Genomic DNA, 21,866 nt, shown 5'->3' with positions numbered 1-21,866 from the left:
GAAGGCACCCGAGTGCCAGCCAGTGGCATAAAGATCACACCGCGACCAGAGGCGGCGACAGGCTTGCGATTAAGTGGGGTATTTAAAAATGTATTTAAATACGTAAATGTCGAGCCCGTTGCCAAGCGGCGTGGTGCAGTGGGGAAGGGGGGGTGGGAGGTGCAGTGGGGAAGGGGGGTGAGAGGTGCAGTGGGGAAGGGGGGTGGGAGGTGCTGCCATGAGGCCAGTCTGCCTCCGTGAAGACTGGGCCCTCATGGGGTCGGGCCTCCTCCGGAGTGATCTTCAGCCCTCCCCCGCCATGGACCGCAACGCTTGGGGGGGATTAAATTCAGCCCCCTGAGCTGGAAGGCCTCCTTCTGTGACCTATCTTTCCTATGTTTCTATTATGACTGTTGGTGTTTGTTTTTGATGAGAATAATCCCTATAATTTGGCAACAGTTTAATATTCTGGTTAAATTATATAAATCAACTTGGTTTTAAACACACTGTTGTAGATTTGTTGTCTTTCCCACCTGAGTGTTTAGCATCACCTGGCTGGAGCTCAGAAAGGACAATCTGGAGGGAGGATCGTACGGCAGGAACAGAACTTCAGCCTGAACACAGTCCTTCGGGATCACACTGAGAGGGACAAATGGCACTTTGGTCTTTCTCGTCTCTCTTCGCTGACAGCAAAGTCCCCGTGTGGGTTAATCCTGAGGCCTGTAAGAAATGTGTCCCAGCCGCTCTCTTCCATGTTCAGAGCTCCTGGGCACAGAAAAGAAGGTTCCTTTACAACTGTGTTTAGAGTCAGGAAGAACAACAGTGAATGCTGGAAACGTGCTGTCAAATCAGAGATTGGTGTAAAATTGGGATTTGTTCCTGACTGAAAGTGAAACGGCAGGTTTAAGGTTCCAGTCTGAAAATCAATATTGTAATTACTCTGTGGAGATTTAATGTGTTTGTGTGACAGTCCTGAGCCTACCATTTTAACACAGGTGTACATCATCCCTGAACTACCAATAACCATAACAACATTAATAAGTCAAGTGAACACCTCCCAACACCATTATTACACACTACAGCAAGGAAATAAAGCTATAACTAAGGAAATTCCAGGGGTAGGGGATTCATCACATTGGTGGGAAACAGGGTTAAACATGGAAATTCCCCTCTGGATTAGAATAATTTCACATGTATTGATTATAACCCAGTAATAACCCAGAGCGGCACAGTGGCGCAGTGGTTAGCACCGCAGCCTCACAGCTCCAGCGACCTGGGTTCAATTCTGGGTACTGCCTGTGTGGAGTTTGCAAGTTCTCCCTGTGTCTGCGTGGGTTTCCTCCGGGTGCTCTGGTTTCCTCCCACATGCCTAAGACTTGCAGGTTGATAGGTTAATTGGCCATTATAAATTGCCACTAGTATAGGTAGGTGATAGGGAAATATAGGGACAGGTGGGGATGTGGTAGGAATATGGAATTAGTGTAGGGTTAGTATAAATGGGTGGTTGATGGTCGGCACAGACTCGGTGGGCCGAAGGGCCTGTTTCAGTGCTGTATCTCTAAAACTAAAACTAAAAACTAAAACTAAATATACTTACTGATCCACACTTGCTACTTGAAGTACCTGGTGTGCCAGACAAGATCACAATTAAACATGATCACAGAACAAAATGTCTTGGAAATGAGTAAATATGTAAGTTCAAATATACAAGAATTTAATTTGAGGGGTCAGCATAAATGCCTTGCCCTCAGGGGGGGGATATTGTAAGATAATTCACCGCTTGGTGTATTGTTTCAAAACCCACTAAGATCACCCAGATAGGGAATGATATCATGTTCCCTGTACCTACTCATAACATCACTGAAATCAGAGTCGACTTTGGAATGCAGGAGGAAGCATTGAAGACAATGATTCAGTGGAGACACCCCATACCCCCTCTATCCTTAGATTTATAATCCATAATTAAAATATTGTAATATCCCAAAAGCACCGGTTTATGATGCAACAAGAAAATTAATAAAGAGAGAAAGGAATTGGAAATCTGGGAAATAGACATAGGTGGGAAACAGTTGTGAATACAAGTCAACATCCCTGGTTCAGAACTATTTCTATTCCATTCATGTTGATACAAACGATGGTTACAATTGTAATAATAGCCATCCTCTGTTACTTGAGAAATCTTACCTCAAGACAGCTGAAGCGCACTGAATTGAGCTGGAACCCAGCTCTTATGTCTAAAAGAAAGGAATCGTCAATGAAAAGTAGTGAGGGGTCAATATATTGTCATATATTTCACCCTCAAACTTGGGAGTTGCAAGTGGGTTGGGTAGCTAGATTTTAGCTTAACTTGACTATTTTCACACTGTATTTTCAAGATGGCTCCTGGGCTGTAATCTCCCTTGGAAGCTCCCTTACTGTTCAGCGATATCCATGGCCATCTGCTCCCATTCCTAATGTTTTCTCCCCCAATCTATCCTCTTAAACTGTTTAAACTTCCCTGGCTCTTTAAATCAGTTCATTTTAGCCCTAACTAAAAGCTAACAGTTAGTTTAGTGTATTTTACCTGGGCCCACTGCCCTCCCCCAGCCACACCTGCTCTTTGTTTTCTCAATGAAATTGATCCGGATGAAACTGAAGAGCACAGCTGTCGATACTTTAATCTCTGATCCTGCTGTCTTCACCGCCCAGAGTGTCTGCAGCCACGGCGTGCGGTAAGTCCATTGAGGTGAAGAAGGAGCAGCGGGACCCGAGGGAAGTCTTGAGAAAAGGTGCCCCGAACACCCAAAAAATCCACGAACGGCCCCCCGGCTGCAACTTCAAAGCGCCCGTGGGAGATGGCTCGGAGAGCATCTGCAACGCACTGTCGGCAATGCTGCATGCCTTTACTTATACCACTGCAAAAAAAAAACCTTTAGCGAATGTAATCACCTCTGTAAGTTTGCCAAAAGATGCTTCACCTCCCGAAGGACGTGGATGAGCTTTCCGGACGTCGATGGTGGGCACTGAGGAAATGGCTTATTACCTGCACCCGCTTTCCGCCCCCTTTCCCCCCCCTTCCACCCCCCCGTCCCCTTCCCTGCTCCACCCCCTCAGCTCACCCCCTCACAACCCCATCCCAGACCGCCCCCCCTCGCACTATCTTCCCCCAGCACCCCCTTCCCCTGCACCCCCCCACCCCCTTACAGCCCCCTTCCCAGCTCCCTCTACCCCTCCCCCTCGCATCCTCTGCTCCCACCGGCACCATCCTACACCTGTGTAGGGGCCCTAACAACCCCAATGCCTTGTGGGCATCTTGGGAGAGACCAAGGCTAAGGGAGTAAACCCTAACAGATAATCCGGAGCAGAACCCCGAAGGCATTCTGTGTCACCTTTGGCATGTTTCCGGCAGTTCCTGCAGCCATACCGGTGCCAAACGTCGTGCTCTGCACTCCTTTGGACCCCACCAGAAAGGCCGAGAGGGGGGTTTTGACGACTGGGCAACTCACAACCTCCATAAATTTGCCCAGGCATGCGCCATGGAGAGGTCACTCCATAGTCGCCTCACAGCGACTGAAACAACACGGAAGGCAGCAGTTACGGGTTATAAGTCCAGATAAATTGGCGTAGAAACTGGGCGCCACGGGTTTCCTTTGTCGGTGGGAGAGGTCACTGCACCTCACTGGACAGCTAACGCCCGCCTCAAACCGGGCAGCCCCCGGTCAATAAGGTTCTGTCCCGCCACAGTCTACCTGCTTCAATGGGTGCTTGGAGCTCAGGGTCATTACCCGAAAGGTGGACTGAAACACCGCACCAAACAACATGAAAAAAGGAAAGAAGGTACCAGCCCTTCGCTTTGCAAGCTGGAACGTCAGAACTGTGTCCTGGCCTGTCGGAAGACTTTACACAAATTTTTTTTTTTTTTTAAAGAGATACAGCACTGAAACAGGCCCTTCGGCCCACCGAGTCTGTGCCGACATCAACCACCCATTTATATCCTACACTAATTCCATATTCCTACCACATCCCCACCTGTCCCTATATTTCCCTACCACCTACCAATACTAGGGGCAATTTATAATGGCCAATTTACCTATCAACCTGCAAGTCTTTGGCTTGTGGGAGGAAACCGGAGCACCCGGAGGAAACCCACGCAGACACAGGGAGAACTTGCAAACTCCACACAGGCAGTACCCAGAATTAAACCCGGGTCTCGGAAGACCGCCATCATTAACAACGAGCTCAGCAGACTCAATGTAGACATTGCAGCACTTCCGGGAGACTCGCCTCCCCGTGAGTGGATCTCCAGCAGAGCAAGACTACACCTTCTTCTGGCAGGGCATGGATCCTGAAGAACCAAGACAGCATGGAGTGGGCTTCGCCATCAGAAACTCCTTGCTCAGCATGATAGAGCCTCCCTCAAATGGCTCGGAACGCATACTGTCCATCCGACTGCTCACCACCTCTGGTCCAGTACACCTACTCAGCATCTATGCTCAAACACTCTGCTCCCCACCTGAAGCTCAAGACCAGTTCTACGAACAACTCCATATCATTAGCAGCATCCCCAACACCGAACACCTATTCCTGCTGGGGGACTTTAATGCCAGGGTTGGGGCCGACCATGACTCATGGCCCTCCTGCCTTGGGCGCTATGGCACTGGTAGGATGAATGAGAATGGGCAGAGACTGCTTGAGTTGTGTTCCTCTGCATCACCAACTTGTTCTTTCACACTAAACCCTGTCACCAGGTTTCATGGAGGCACCCAAGATCGCGTCGTTGGCACCAGCTAGACCTCATTGTCACAAGGTGAGCCGCCTTAAACAGTGTTCAAATCACACGCAGCTTCCACAGTGCGGACTGCGACACCGACCACTCCCTGGTGTGCAGCAAGGTTAGACTCAGACCAAAGAAGTTGCAGCATTCCAAACAGAAGGGCCACCCGCGCATCAACACAAGCAGAATTTCTCACCCACAGCTGTTACAAAAATTTCTAAATTCACTTGTAACAGCCCTTCAAAACACTCCCACAGGGGATGCTGAGACCAAGTGGGCCCACATCAGAGACGCCATCTATGAGTCAGCTTTGACCACCTACGGCAAAAGTGCGAAGAGAAATGCAGACTGGTTTCAATCTCATAATGAAGAGCTGGAACCTGTCATAGCCGCTAAGCGCATTGCACTGTTGAACTACAAGAAAGCCCCCAGTGAGTTAACATCCGTAGCACTTAAAGCAGCTAGAAGCACTGCACAAAGAACAGCCAGGCGCTGCGCAAACGACTACTGGCAACACCTATGCAGTCATATTCAGCTGGCCTCAGACACCGGAAACATCAGAGGAATGTATGATGGCATGAAGAGAGCTCTTGGGCCAACCATCAAGAAGATCGCCCCCCTCAAATCTAAATCAGGGGACATAATCACTGACCAACACAAACATATGGACTAAAAACAAGAAATGCTGGAACCACTCAGCAGGTCTGGCAGCATCTGTGGAAAGAGAAGCAGAGTTAACGTTTCGGGTCAGTGACCCTTCATCGGAACTGACAAATATTAGAAAAGTCACAGGTTATAAGCAAGTGAGGTGGGGGTGGGGCACTGACACAGAACACAAAAGTCCGAGTGTATCAGGCCTGTGTCCTCAGTACCTTGCTCTTTGGCAGCGAAGCCTGGACAACATATGTCAGCCAAGAGCGACGTCTCAATTCATTCCATCTTCGCTGCCTCCGGAGAATACTTGGCATCAGGTGGCAGGACCGTATCTCCAACACAGAAGACCTCGAGGCGGCCAACATCCCCAGCTTGTACACACTACTGAGTCAGCGGTGCTTGAGATGGCTTGGCCATGTGAGCCGCATGGAAGATGGCAGGATCCCCAAAGACACATTGTACAGCGAGCTCGCTACTGGTATCAGACCCACCGGCCGTCCATGTCTCCGCTTTAAAGACGTCTGCAAACGCGACATGAAATCCTGTGACATTGATCACAAGTCGTGGGAGTCAGTTGCCAGCGTTCGCCAGAGCTAGCGGGCAGCCATAAAGACAGAGGAGCAAGGGGAGAGCCAACTGTGTAACAGCGCCGACAAACAAATTTCTCTGCAGCACCTGTGGAAGAGCCTGTCACTCTAGAATTGGCCTTTATAGCCACTCCAGGCGCTGCTTCACAATCTACTGACCACCTCCAGGAGCGTATCCATTGTCTCTCGAGATAAGGAGGCCCAAAAGAAAGAATCCTCTGTAATAACTAACAAGGTTAAGTAAGCCATTTTAATACGAACACATGAACAAAAGTTATTTTTGTGTCTTGTATCAGCAACTATATTGATCAAATTAATATATTAAGCAGTAATCCATCAAGAAACAATGATTACAAAGCAATGGACCTTGATCGAGTTGTAATTAATGATTTCAGAATCATGCTAGAAAGAATGGGCTTTAATTTAAAAGTATTACGTTTAGAAACTAAGTCTTAAGCTTATAAGAAGTTCAGTATCAGTAGGACTTTGTAAGTCACAGTGAGACAATGTCAGAAGAAAAAGTATTGTGACCTGAAGGCCGACTCGGGTCTGCAAGTGAAACCCGACCCGAGCCCAACAGAACCACATCCGACCCTGAGCCCAACCCGGCCCAAGTCCTTCCATTTTTTCCTGCGCCCGACCTAATCATCAGTTAACCTACCTTCTGTTTTTCACTTTGTTGCTTATCTGCACGAGCTTAAAATAACTGTAACAAAACCACCTTTCAGGTCCAGAAAGTACATTAACATGGCAGACACTTCCAGAGGTGGTAGTAGAGTCCGCCCAGGCCCGACCCGAGCTCAAATGTCGGACCCGGATGTGCGATCCGACCTGAACTCGACATGTCACCGGGTCCTGCTGGGTTCGGATCGGGGCGCCGGCCTTTATTGTGACCCTGATAACATTCATTAACTTTGCTAAAAAACAATCAATTTCTGTACAAATTCATACTGTCCAAGGAGATAACAACCGTAATAAATAGAACTCTTCCCATGTTTTATTTCAATTATTGGCAAAATGTTTTATTGATTAAGCCTCAATTAGAGTAGGGTAGTAACTGACATCACAGGACCTGGACCAAAAATCGGGCAAACTAGAAAGGTGGTCTGAAGGCCTAAAAGGGTATAAAAGAACAGCTATTGAACATGAGAAGCAACAAGAAACATCCAGAGGAAGAAAGAAGAGAATCTTCAGTCAACAGAACTCAGCAAGAGAAAGAGAGACCGTACAACAGTTACTCGAAGGGCTACCGCCGAGGATCTGAGGAACAGAATGTGACTATTGTTTTGGTTAAGTATTACTTCTTTACACTGAATATAAATGACTTAATAAATCAGCTACACTTAAAACCTGCACCCATAGTGGTTTGTTGTGGTCACAGATAAGATACCCTGGTTGGATTAAATGGAATCCTGAAAGTAGCAGGAAATCTACACTTTCTTGACAAATCACCAAGACACCAGACTAACATGGCCAAAACATCATTTATTGTTTACAAATCACAACTTAGTTAAATCTGGGCGCACAGACACTTTATAGACATGTATAAATACATATAAATGTAATCAGTTATCTTGCAGTTGAGCACTAATAGGGAGAGTATTTCACAAAACAAGTAACAAATGCAGGGGCAAGAGTGGCCAAGGACCAAAAGGTCTGAAAATTAGTGGCCGAAGACTAAAAAAGACTAATTATTTTAAAACAATGAATCATGTAATTATAACACTGTTATTCAAGCAAACTGGTTGAGTAATGGTAATTTTGTACACTTTTGCATATGTAATGAATAAAATTGCACTGTACTCAGAATACAATTTCATGAGACTTACCTGACTGCTGATAATTGGTTTTACAGAGCTTCATGTTCTCAATGTCCTGCTTCTGCCTATTTATAGCTTGTTCATGTAAAAGGTGTTCTGTGAAGACGTGTCAACTTTAATGGAAAGCAATATATATAAACATACCAGATGGCACATTCTGGTACCTTGGTAAGCGATGTTGTCAAATCAGGAAATATATAAATTAATAAAAAGTAAACATTTATGAGACATTGACAATCCAGAAACATGAACATAAACAGGGTAATTTTCTTATTTTGTGCTATAACATAATCACCTGAACGATGCAGAAAGTAAAACCAGGTAGGGAGGATTGTATACCAGTTACACAGCCTGTCCAATTTGCTGTCCATTAACTTAAATGGACAGGAAGATCACATACATTCTGTTGGGAGCATGTGATACTCGTGATACTCCTGATCCAATTGTCTTTTAGACAATTATTTACCTCCAAGCACTAAAAGAGGAAAATAACCTTATTAACTTTAGCAAATGTGGTGTCTCTATAGATAGAATTGCTTGTTTTTAAATATCATCACTCATGGTAGATTTTATAATTTAAAATAATTAGTCACGTTATAATGATTGCAAATTAAAATAATCTTGTTTGCAGTGCCGATCTCATTATAATCTTAATGAAAACTAATGAAAAATGTGGTTTTCCTCTTCAAAGGGTCCAAATATTATGCAACATAAAAATTGTACCAGATCTTGCGAGTGACAGAGGAAAAGTAATGAGACTAGTGTTGTGCCTCTAGGAAGCAAATCCTGCACTCCGGGTCCCACTACCTGGTGGGACGTCCTGCCCCATGTGTCTAAAGATTTGCGGGTCGAGAATCGACCTGTTCAGTGACCTGAAGACCCATGGAAGAAACTCGCGACCTTGAGTAGACGTCATCCTCGAATCGAGGGACAGCCAATGACAACCTCGACAGTAACAAGTTTAAGGTTCTGTTGCATCATCCCCAAATCAGGCTCAAAAGTTTGGTAAAGGCCCTGTGACAATGCAGCAGGTCCAATGGACAGCTGTATATCCCAACAGTGATGAACACTTCTGGCTCCTGTTCTACTGCACCAATTGGTTCAGTGACAGCTGCATTTAACAGCAAGGTGAGCTGAAAATCATAACTATTGTGTTGGCTTGGAGAAAGGCAGCATTCTGTATATACTGAAGATTTACTACATTGGTCTCTGGGATGAGGGGGTTGTCCTATGATGAGGGGCTGAGTAAATTGGGCCTATATTCTCTGGAGTTTAGAAGAATGAGAGACGAACTAATTGAGACACACTAGATTCTGAAAGAGCTTGATAAGGTAGAAGCTGAGAGATTGTTTCCACTGGTCGGGGAATCTAGAACGCGGGGGCACAATCTCAGGATAAGGGGCCAATCATTCAGGACTCAGATGAGGAGAAATTACTGCAGTCAAAGCATCGTGACAGTGGAATTCTCTACCCAAGATGGTTGTGGATGCTCCATTGTTGAATATATTTAAGGCTGGGATTGATAGATTTTTGGTGTCGCAGGGAATCAAGTGATATGGGCAGCGGGCAGGAAAGTGGAATTGAAACCCAAGATCAGCCATGATCATATTGAATGGTGGAGCAGGCTCAATGGGGCATATGGTCTACTTCTGCTCCTATTTCTTGTGTTCTTGTATATACATGTTTATACATGTACAGAGTATTGTGCCATCAGCCTGAGAAACCCAGTGACCATTTATAGTGACTGCAGAGAGCTCACAGGATAGTTTCACTGCAGCCAATGTACAGCACTTGTGGTGCAGGACAGTCTTTTCCAGATAATCTTCAGCAATGTCAAAACACACATTGAAGAAAGATGGCCAGAGTTATACTCCTTGTCTTCCATCACTATGGTGTAAAAGACAGCTTCACACTGACTCCAGGTTTACAGTGTGACTGGGTCAGTAGACAGTGAAAATGGAGATGAACAATGAATGGAATTCAGCCATACACCTGAGCAAACCAATAAGTGGAAATTCCAGATCACTTCAGTTGCTGCAAAGCACAGGACATATTAAGTTTATACAGTTCATGTTCACTGCAGGATATTCACATTCAGTAACCAGTATGTGCAGAGTTTTCAGAAATTATTTCAGACACACACTGCTGTGTAAATGGAAGCAAGTTTCAAATTCCTATTGACAGACCAATGTTTTTGCTGCAGACCAGCGACTTGCCAGCGACTGATTCTGCACCATTAATTTTAAACCATGTCAAATGAGCTGTGTCAGTTCTCAGGTGGTCTCTGCTAAGATAGCCCATCAAGGCAAAAATAAACATTGGGAATTGGTCTGTGTCTTCACACATCTCCTTTTTGGCCATTTACAGAAGACTGACACACTGAAGTTGTGAAGGAGTGTGCAGTTCCACCCACTTGCTTTCCTGTTTGAAGTTAACTTCCACCAAGTTGGAAGACTATAAAAAATAAAGATGACTTAAAAAAGGTAAAAAAAGATCGCCGAGCAGCTTTGTGGTTGGCCAATTTAAAAAACATAACTCACAGCTGCAATTTCTTTCAAAGCCGGTCTTTTAGTTCAGGTCGGAAGGGGAGAAGCCAATGGTGGATTTCCGAAACATCAATGTCGGAAATCTGCTATTTGATGGAAATTTCTCATCCCCGAGTTACTTGTGAACTCGCTGGTGTCTCAACAGATAGGATGAAGTAGTAAATCCCTTCGCACAGTCAGAACAAGTGAATGACCGATCCCTTGTGTGAACTCGCTGGTGTTTCTGAAGGTTGGAGGACTGAGTGAATCCCTTCCCACACTCTGTACAGGTGAACGGCCGCTCCCCAGTGTGAACTCCCTGGTGTTTCAGCAGGGTGGATGAGTGAGTGAATCCTTTCCCACACTCTGAGCAGGTGAATGGCCTCTCCCCAGCCTGAACTCGCTGGTGTATCAGTAGGCCAGATAAAGTCGTGAATCCCCTCCAACACTCTGAGCAGGTGAACGGCTTTTTCCCAGTGTGAACTCGCTGGTGTGTCAGAAGGTTGGATGCTTGAGTGAATCCCTTCCCACACTCGAAGCAGGTGAAAGGCCTCTCCTCAGTGTGAATGCGCTGGTGTGTCAGCAGGTCAGAAGTAGTAGTGAATCCTTTCCCACATTCTGTGCAGTTGAATGGCCTCTCTCCAGTGTGAACTCGCTGGTGTCTCAGCAGGGCGGATGAGTGAGTGAATCCCTTCCCACACTCGAAGCAGGTGAATGGCCTCTCCCCAGTGTGAACGCGCTGGTGTGTCAACAGCGTGGATAACTGAGTGAATCCCTTCCCACATTCCGGGCAGGTGAACGGCCTCTCCCCAGTGTGAATGCGCTGGTGTACAGTGAAAGTGCCTAATCGTCTGAACCCAGTCCCGCAGTGAGAGCACCTGAACGGTTTTCTGTCAGTTTGAACACGTTGATGGGACATCAGTTCAGCGTTTATAGCAATTCCCACAGAATGGACATTTAAAAGTCTCTCGCCAGTGTGAATTCGCTGATGTGTCAGCAGGTAGGATGCTTGAGTGAATCCCTGCTCACATTCAGAGCAGGTGAACGGCCTCTCCAGAGTGTGACTGCGTGGATGAGTTTCCAGCTCAACTGAATAATTCAATCCCTTTCCACAATCCCCATATTTACACGGTTTCTTCCCAGTGTGACTGCACTTGTGTTTCAACAGGTCCGATAATCGGCTGAAACCTTGTCCACACACAGAACATGTGTACAGTTTCTCCCCACTGTGATCGCTGCTTTTTCTTTCCACGTTCAAAATCCAGTGATATTCAGGTTACGAAAAATTGGGCGACTCCTTCAGATCCTGATCTGATGTTTTTTTGCATTTCACGACTGCAATTCCTCTCCTTCTAAAACCCTGCGAAATGGATTTAAAACAGAAAAAAAAGAGTGTGAGAGAACCCACAAAAACACAAAGGCAGGTTGGGAAATGGAGCTGAATGAATCTGGTAATTTATGGGGACGGTACGAGGAAAAAGTGACCATGAAAGCTGCTGGATTGATGTACAACTCCAACTGGTTCAATAATGTCCTTCAAGGAAGGGAACCTGCCACCCAGTCTGGACCTACACAAGACTCTGCTCTCTATGGGAGGAAAGAGAGAGAGAGAGAGAGAGTGAGAGGTGGGAGGGAGAGGGAGAGGAGAGGGATTTTATATATCTACAACTCAACCAGAACTTTGACAGAACCTCCCAAACCCTCAACTTCCATTATCTAGACGGACCAGCAGAGCAGGTGTATGTGAACACCAAGTTCCCCTCCAAGTCACACACCATCCTGACTTGTCTGACATCCAGTACTGGAAGAACAGAAATTTCATCCAATTGGGAAGTCTGAAGCCATTGTCTTCAGTTTCTGCTACAAACTCCACTCCCTAGCCACCAACTCAATCCCTCTCCCTGGCAACTGTCTGAGGCTAAACCAGACCATTCATAATTTTGGTGTCATATTTGACTCCGAGATGAGCTTCCAACTGCATATCAGCACCATCACTCAGACTGCCTATTTCCACCTCAGTATCACCAGACTACACCACTGTCTCAGCTCATCTGCCTCTGAAACTTACATCCATGTATTTGTTACCTCTCAACTTGACTATTCTAACACACTCCTGGCCGGCCTCCCACAGTCTACCCTCTGTAAACTTGAGATCATCCAAAACTCTGCTGCCTGTGTCCTTACTTGAACCAAGTCCTGTTCACCCATCACCACTGAGCTCACTGGCCTATACAGACTCCCAGTTAAGCAGCACCTCAATTTTAAATTCCTCATCCTTGTCTTGAAATCTCTCGATGCTTTCACCCCTCACTATCTCTATAATCTCCTCCAGCACGACAACGCTCAGAGCTCAGGGCTCATCTAATTCTGGCATCTTCTGCATCCCTGATTTTCTTTGCTCCATCACTGGTGGCCGTGCCTTCAGCTGCCAAGGCCATAATCTTTGGATATCCCTCCCTCATCCTCACCACCTCTCGACCTCACCTTCCATGATTCAGACACTTCTTAAAACTTTTGGTCATCTGCTCTACTATCTCCTTATGTGGCTCAGTGTCAAATGTTACTTTATAACACTCCTGTGATGAACCTTGGAACATTTTATTGCATTAAAGATGCTATATAAATACAAAGTTGATGTTAACTTGGACATTTATCACCGTTCCTTCATCATCAGTGGGTGAAAATCCTGTAACTCCTTCCCTAACACCATTGTGGAAACACCTTCACCATATGGACTGCAGCAGTTCAAGAAGAAGGCCCATCATCGCCTTTTGAATGGGCAACTGGGGACTGATAATATCCACTGGTCTGGCTAGTGACACCCATATCCCAGGAATGAAGTAACAACATGTGTATATGTAAACTGGATTAAAGGCCTCTATCGAGATACTTGTTACCAAAATAATACTCTTTTACACTGAGTGGTTGGTGTCTGTTTAGCAACCTCATCTCCCCTGGAATCTACCTCCCTTGACAACCTCACTATGAAAATTGTTGGACCCGACTGGGCTCAAAAGTACTCAGGTGTAAAGCCAGCAGTTGCTCCTCCATCCCCACTCCAGCTCAAACTGATGGAACAAAAAAGACCGATCGAGGACATCAGGGACTGACTTCCACATCCAACACCCACACCGATACAAACAGGCTGTTAATTGGTCCGTCAATGTTTCTTGACTCAGTTCTGTGACCAATCCTTATTGGCCCGCAGCTGATGTCCATCAGCCGGGCGGGCGGTGTGAGATGAGCATGCGCGGCCAGCGCGAGCAGAGGCAGAGCGTGCGGTTCGCACAATCTCAGAATTGTTACAGTGAAGGAGGCCATTCGGCCCATCGTGTCCGCACCGGCTCTTTTAAAGAGCAATTCAGTCAATTCCATTCCCTCGCCTTCTCCCCATAACCCTGCACATTCTTCTTTTCATCTTCCTAATTCTCTTTTGAATGCTTCAATTGAACCTGCCTCCACCACACTGTCAGGCAGCACATTCCAGACCTTAACCATTTACCAAGTGAAGTTTTTCCTCATGTCACTTTTGCTTCTCTGACCAAATACTTTAAAACTGTGCACTCCGGTTCTTGATTCTTTCACTAGTGGGAACAGTTTCTCCCTATCTACTCTGTCCAGACTCCTCTTGTTTTTGAGCTCTAACAAATCACCTCTCAGCCTTCCCTTCAATGTATCTTCACAACTGAAGTTCCTCATCCTTGCAACCATTTTTGTGAATTTTTTCCCTACTCTCTCCAGTGCTCTCACATCTTTCCGAAAGTGCCGCACCCAGAACTGGACACAATACACCAGCTGAGGGCAAACTAGTATCTTAAACAAGTTCAACATAACCTCTAAAATAAAAGCAAAATATTGCAGATGCTGGAAATCTGAAATAAAAACAAAAAATGCTGGAAATACTCAGCAGGACTGGCAGCATCTGTGGAGAGAGAAGCAGAGTTCATGTTTCAGGTCAGTGACCCTTCATCAGAACTCAGAACAGGGTTCTGATGAAGGGTCACTGACCTGAAACGTTAACTCTGCTTCTCTCTCCACAGATGTTGCCAGACCTGATGATTATTTCCAGCATTTCATGTTTTTATTTCAACATAACCTCCTTGCACTTGTACTCTATGCCTCTATTAATAAAGCCCAGGATACTGTATGCATTATTAACTGCTCTCTCAACCTGTCCTTCCACCTTCAATGACTTACGCACATATACACCCAGGTCCCTCTGCTCCTGCACCCCTTTAGAATTGTAACCTTTATTCTATATTCTCTCTCTCAGTGTTCTTCCTACCTAAATGAAGCACTTCGCACTTCTCTGCATTGAGCTTCATCTGCCACCTGTCTGCCCATTCCACCAACTTCTCCATGTCCTTTTCGAGTTCTACACTATCCTCCTCACAGTTCACAATGCTTCCAAGTTTCATGTCATCTGCAAACTTTGAAATTGTGCCCTGTACACCAAGGTCTAGGTCATTAATATATATCTGGAAAGCAAGGGTTCCAACACTGATCCCTGGGGAACTCCACTACAAACCTTCCTCCAGCCTGAAAAACCCTTCAACACTACTCTTTATTTCCTGACATGCAGCCAATTATCCATGTTGCTACTTTCCCTTTTATTCCATGAGCTAGAAGATTGCTCACAAGTCTGTTGTGTGGCACTGGTATCAAAGGCATTTTGAAAGTCCATGTACACCACATCAACACTTTGTTATCTCCTCAATAACTCCAGCATTAATTAAACATGATTTTCCCGAAAGAAATCTGTGCTGGCTTTCTTTAATTAACCCACATTTGCCCATGTGACTGTTAATTTTCTCCCAAATTATTCTTTCGAGAAGTTTCCCCACCACTGAAGTTAAACTGACTGGGCTGTACTTGCTGGGCTTACCTTTACACCCTTTTTTGAACAAGGGTGTAACATTTGCAATTGTCCAGTTCTCTGGCACCACCCCCAAGTTGAAGAGAGAGTGAAAAATTATGGCCAGTGTCTCCGCAATTTCCAGCCTCACTTCCCTCAGTATCCTTGGCTGCATCTCATCTGGTCCTGATGTTTTATCCACTTTGAAGTACAGACAGCCTATCTAATACGTCCTTTTTAAAATCAATTTTAAACCCTTCTGGTGTTTGAATTACCTCCTCTTTCATTATTGCCTGGATTGCATCTTCTTCCTTGCTAAAGACAGATGCAAAGTATTCATTTAATACCTCAGCTATGTCCCCTGCCTCCACGTGTAAGTTCCCTTATTGCTTCCCGAATCAGTCCCACACTTCTTTTCCCACCCTTTTACTGTTTATATGTTTGTCAAAAACTTTGGGATTCCCTTTAATGCCAGCTGTCGATCTCTTTATATGCTCTCTCTTTGATTCTCTGATTTGTTTTTTCACTTCCCCTCTGGACATTATATTCAGCCTGGTTCTCAATAGTATTTTCTACCTGGCTTCTGTCAAAAGCACACTTTTTCTTCTGTATCATTATCTCTGCCTCTTTTGTCATGCAGGGAGCTCTGGATTTATTTACCCTACTTTTCCCCTTTGAGGGAACATATGTTGACTGTGCCCAAAATATCTGTTCTTTGAAGGTAGCCCACTGTTCAGCTACCAGTTTTCCTGCCAACGTTTGAATCCAATTGATTCACCCCAGCTCCATTCTTACCCCATTGAAGTTGTCTTTCCCCCAGTGAATTATTCTTACTCTGGATTGTTCTTTGTCCTTTTCCATAGTCAGCCGAAATATTATGATACAATGATCACTCTCCCCTACATGCTGTCCTATTGATACTTGATCCACTTGGCCCTTCTCATTCCTAAGAACCAGGTCTAGCAGTGCCTCCTTTCTCATTAGATGAGCAACATACTGCTGTAAAAAAGTTTCCTGAACACACTCTGGGAACTCTTGCCCCTCAATTCCCTTTACACTACTACTATCCCAGTCCATGTTTGAATAATTAAAGTCCTCCATTATAACTAACCTATAATTTTTGCACCTCTCTGTAATGTCCTTGCAAATTTGTTCCTCCACGTCCTTCCCACTTGCTGGTGGCCGATAGACAACACCGAGCAATGTAAATGCACTTTTTTTGTTCCTTAGCTCTAGCCAAATTGATTCTGTCCTTGACCCCTACGGGACATCTTTTTCCTCCAACACTGCAATGTTCTCCTTAATCAATACTGCCTTCCCTCCTCCCTTTTCCCTTTCTTATCTTTCCTAAGCACTTTGTATCCAGGAAGATTTAACACCCAGTCCTGCCCTTCTTTGAGCCAGGTCTCTGTGATAGATACAGCATCATATTTCCACATGGCAATCTGTGCCTGTACCTCATCAATCTTATTAACCACACTCTGTGCATTCACATACATGCACATTAACCCTGATTTAGACTTTATTACTTTCTCCCTGACTCTGACCCCACCTAATAACTTACTATTCCCTACTCTAGTGCTATCTATCTCTCCCAGTATTCTGTGCACCTTGGTGTTCCTCTCTGATATTTCCTCCTGGTTCCTACGCCCCTGACAAGTTACCAGTTTTGCTTTCCTCCAATCTGAGCTCCCTCTCAGGCTCCCATCCCCCTGTCAATCTAGTTTACACCCTTCCCAACAGCACCAGCAAATCTTCTGTGAGGATATTAGGATATTAAGATGCAACCCGTCCATCTTGTGCAGGTCCCACCTGCCCTAGAACTGGTCTCAGTGCCTCAGAAATCTGATGTCCTCCCTCCTGCACCAGTTCTCCAGCCACATGTTCAATCACTCAATTCTCCTATTCCTATGTTTACGTGCAAATGGGCCTGGGAGTAATCCTTTCTATTCCCCCTTCCTACCTATGTTACTGGTGCCAACGTGGACCATAACCTCTGGCTGTTCACCTTCCACCAGGGAGGCAACACACGATCCTGGAGTCTCGTCTACGGTCACAGAAACACCTGTCAGTTCCCTTTACGAATGAATCCCCTATCATTACTGCTCTTCCACGCTTCCTCCTCCCCTCCTGTGCAGCTGAGTCACCGGTGGTGCCACAAACATGGCTCTGTCTGCACTCCTCTGAGGAACCATCACCCTCACCAGTATCCAAAATGGAAAGCCGATTAGCGAGTGAGATCATCTCAGGGGATTCCTGCACTACCTTCCTGGTTCCCTTAGTCTGTCTGGCGGTCACCCATTCCCTCTCTGCCTGCATGCTCCTAACCTGTGGTGTGACCACCTCCCTAAACCTGCTATCCATGTAGTTCTCTGGATTGTGGATCCCACAGTGACTCCAGCCACCACTCAAGATCCAAAACTTAGAGCTCAAGCTTGTGCAGCCGGTGACACTTCCTGCAGATGTGTTTGTCTAGGACACATGGTGCATCCACAACATCCCACATGTCACAAGCTGTGCATTCCACTCAGCCGAGCTGCCCTGCCATACCTTAAATTTGCAGACTATTTATTATAAGTAGAATATCTGATCAGTTACTCACCAACCAAATCCTTCCATTGCGCAGAAGCAAGAACCAAATACTGGAGGACAAAAAATGTTGAAGAAAGGAGCACCTCCTCTCCCCTTCACTGAACTCACAACTCAGCAAACTTGTACCTCCATATCTGTTTGCAATCTGCACTCCTTATCAATCTTTTAGTTACTCTGCTTTTTTTATATTCTGTCCAACATTCTGACCTGTGCAATTATATGCTTTTCCTTTAATTTTCAGACCATCTTTAACTTTTCTAGTAAGCCATGGTTAGTGGGTCCTCCCTTCTCCAAACCCTGTTCATACTGAGAATCCCAGGCTGGAGAGCTGGGACATCCTGTCTCAAAACACATCCCACCCTGTTCATACTGAGAATCCCAGACTGGAGAGCTGGGACATCCTGTCTCAAAACACAGTCATTTATGGCACAGAAGGAGGCCATTTGGCCCATCAAGTCCCTACCCTTGTAACTAAAATCCCCCATCACTGGAACCATTCTGGTAAATCTCCTCTGCAGCCTCCCCTGGACCCTCACATTCTTCCTGACGTGTGGTGACCAGAACTGGACACAATCCTCTCGTTGGGGTCTAACCAAAACTTTATCAAGGTTCAGCATCCCTCCTGTCATCGGCCTTACTGTTTTCACCCGATCCTGTGTCCCGCCCTCCCAGACCTTCAATACCTGAACATGACACTGGACCTGCCCTCCTATCGAATTGAACTGCCCCATGACTGTGACCATTCCCTCCACCAGCCAGTCGCCTGACTTCAACCCACAGGACCCCAATGTGGACAGTAGTGACCCGAACATAGGCCCCTCATGCACCTCCCCTCCACTGACTGTAACACCTACCACCACACCCAGGATGTTAGGCCCTTCCCTCTGTCCTCCCTTACATCCCTCCTCCATTCCTCCATGAATGCGTACCCCACCCTCTGCCCTCCCTCACATCCCTCCTCCTCTGTCCCTCCATGAACCTGAACCCCACCCTTTGAACTTTCCCCCCCTTCACTCCCGATTCACCCTTGCTGGTCCTGAGCCTTTAGCCAAACATCCATTCCACTGTTGCCCTTCCTTGTGCAGCAGAGTTCCAGAAAGTAAACCGCTAATGTCAGACACAAGGGCACAAAGCCGACTGGACTTGTGAAAATGAGAAACTGAAAGAAATTAGTATTAATAAAGAGGTAGCACCATAATAATTAACTGGAATGAAGGTTGAACAACCCTTGGACTAGATGAGCTACATCCAAGAGTTTTGAAGGAGGTGGTTATAGAGATAGTGGATGATTGGTGGTTATCTTTCACAATTCTATAGATTCTGGAAAGGTTCCTGCAGACTGGAAAGTAGAAAATTTAAGCCCACTATTTAAGAAAGGAGGGAGAGAACAAATGGCGAACTACAGACCTGTTAGTTTGATGTCACTAGTAGGGAAAAGGTTAGAATTTATTATAAAGGATGTGATAAGTAGACACTTAGAAAATAATGATGTAATCAGGCAGAGCCAACATGGATTTATGAAAGGGTAATCATGTTTGACAAACCTGGTGGTTTTTTTTTGAGGATGTTACTTGTCGCACAGGTAAAGGAGAACCAGTGGATGTGATATATTTGGATTTTCAGAAGGCTTTTGCTCAGGTCTCACACAGGAGCTTAGTCACCAAAATTAGAGCACATGAGGTCCGGGGTAATATACTGCTATGGATTGAGAATTGGTTAACAGATAGAAAACAGAGAGTAGGAATAAATGGGTCATTCTCAGGATAGCAGGCTGTTACCAGTGGGGTACCATAGGATTAGTGCTGGGGTTGCAGCTGTTCACAATCTATAGAAATGATTTGGATGTGGGGACTGAATGTAATAATTCCAAATTTGCTGATGACACAAACCGAGGTGGGAATGAGAGTTGTCAGGAGGATGCAAGGAGGGTTCAAGGGGACTTGGACAGGCTAAGCGAATGGGCAAGAACATGAGATGGAATATAATGTGATTAAGTGTGAAGCTATCCACTTTGATTGAAAAAAGACAGAAAGACAGAGTATTTCTTAAATGGCGAGTGGTTGGGAAGTGTTGATGTCCAAAGGGACCTGGGTGTCCTTGTTCATGAGTCACTAAAAGATGGCATGCAGATGCAGCAAGCAATTAGGAAGGCAAATGGTATGTTGACCTTCATCACAAGGGGTTTTGAGTACAGGAGTAAAGAAGTGCAATTGTATAGAGCTTTGGTGAGACCGCACCTGGAGTATTGTGTACAGTTCTGGTCTCCTTATTTAACAAAGGATATTGTTGTCATAGATGGCGAGCAATGGAGGATCACCAGACTAATCCCAGGAATGGTGGATTGTTTTATGAGGAGAGATTGAGGAAACGGAGCCTGTATTCTCTAGAGTTTTGAAGAATGAGAGGTGATCTCATTGAAACTTACAAAATTCTTACAGCACATGACAGGGTGGATGTAGATAGAATGTTTCCCCTGGCTGGTGAGTCTCGATCCAGGAGACATAGTCTCAGAATAAGGGGTAGGGCATTTAAGACTGAGATAAGAAGGAATTTGTTCACTCAGAGGATGGTGAATCTTTACCCCAGAGGGCTGTGGAAGCTCAATAATCGAGCATGTTCAAGACAGAAGTCGATAGATATCTGGATACTAATAACATCAAGGGATGTGGGGATAGTGCGAGGAAGCGGCTTTGAGGTGGATGATCAGCCATGATCTCATTGAATGGTGGAACAGGCGCGATGGGCTGAATGGCCTATTGCTGCTCCTATGTTCCTCATTCCACAGATACTGCCAGAGGTGCTGAGCATTTTCTGCTTTCATTCAGCAAATAAGGCATGTTGACTGTGAATGTCTGCATAAAAACAGGAATTTTTCATTCCCTGACCAGGAATCCAACCCAAGCTGCGGCAGTGAAAGTGCCAAATTCTAACCACTAGACCACCAGGAAAGCTCTGCAATGTCCCTTCAGGTTAGCTGCTTTTCCCATTTCACTTTCAGCAGGAAATTTCCAGGATTCCCTGAAGATTCGAGTTCTGCCACAGTCATTTTACACAGAGAAAACTGGTTCAAATTCATCAAACCAAATGGCATTCCCATTCATTTGCTGATGGTGCAATTTTCCTTTGAAAAACTGCAAGGATCTTTATTAAAATACATTTTCTTACTTTTTTTAGTGTTTATTTCTCACTCATTTTTACCTTTTGTTTAGTTTCTAACAAACCCACAGCATCTAATTCATACCATCAAAGTTTAATGTTTCCAATTAGAAAGAGGAGCTGAGCGTCAAGCGGTTTAAAAGGACACAGCAGATGTGATTGTGATTAGTTTCCAAGTCAGTGATCTCCCCCAGACAGACAAGTAAAGAAAGCAAAATGCAATTCACTGCGAGCAGGATTTAAAACGGTTCAGGACAACCCCAGCAAACTTCAAAATCCAACACTTTAAACACTCGGCCATCACAACCCAACAAACACCGTGTATTCTCACTGTTTAGATTGTTTGCAGCCTGCGAGCCCCGGGCTTTATTAACCCGCCTCCCTCTCACCTGCTGGAACCGCGCTCTCTGTCTCAGAGCCTGCCGGCCGCGCATGCTCAGTTCATACCGCCCACCTGAGTGATTGACGGACCAATAAGTGCAAAGGGGGCGGGTCTGGAGGACCGAGCGGTCGTTGGGTCCTCCAATCAGTCGGAGCAGGTGAGGGGCGGGGCTTGTGGCACGCAGTGACTCTCCGCTCCTCTCACTGTTGATGACGCGTTTCCATCAATCACCCGCACATTGTGAGCTGTCAGGTCAGAGGTCACTGGCGAGAGCATCAAGTCACAGTATTTAGTGTGGATACAATGTGAGTAATGGCGGGAGAGTCTCGCTGTTGTAATGGTGAGTGGCGGCGAGGAGGCTTTAGAAACACCCGGCAGCTTCGGGGCTTCTCCGGTGACAGACCCGGGGTTAACGGCCGCCAGATTTCCAGCTCTTTTGGAGGAATTAAAGATTAATAAAGTGGAACATCAAAGGAGAAAACTTTAAAGGAAACTGAGCTCAGTTGTAAAGGGGCCTGGGGGAGGGGAGGGAGGAACCATTTGTCACACAGCACAGGGCAGGA

The 21,866-nt window shown here is 45.6% G+C and overlaps 1 protein-coding gene across 1 annotated transcript; it reads right to left on the bottom strand.

Moving 5' to 3' along the window:
- Positions 1-9,940: 9,940 nt before the first annotated feature.
- LOC137349337 (zinc finger protein 229-like) lies at positions 9,941-21,387 on the bottom strand. Its single transcript, XM_068014863.1, has 2 exons — positions 21,311-21,387; positions 9,941-11,678 (listed from the first exon to the last, which is right to left on the bottom strand). Exon 2 carries the CDS (start codon positions 11,235-11,237, stop codon positions 10,455-10,457), a length of 783 nt encoding a protein of 260 aa, XP_067870964.1. The 5' UTR covers positions 11,238-11,678; positions 21,311-21,387; the 3' UTR covers positions 9,941-10,454.
- Between the last annotated feature and the right edge of the window lie 479 nt (positions 21,388-21,866).

This window comes from Heterodontus francisci, chromosome 34 (assembly GCF_036365525.1).
Source record: "Heterodontus francisci isolate sHetFra1 chromosome 34, sHetFra1.hap1, whole genome shotgun sequence".
In the NCBI taxonomy this organism is placed as follows: Eukaryota; Metazoa; Chordata; class Chondrichthyes; order Heterodontiformes; family Heterodontidae; genus Heterodontus; species Heterodontus francisci.
The sequence above is the reverse complement of the archived record's forward strand: the minus strand, read 5'-3'. Positions and strand labels throughout refer to the sequence as shown.

Coding starts and splice junctions, on each gene's coding strand:
- LOC137349337 (XM_068014863.1), bottom strand. CDS start 11,237: ATGTCCCATCAACGTGTTCAAACTGACAGAAAACCGTTCAGGTGCTCT.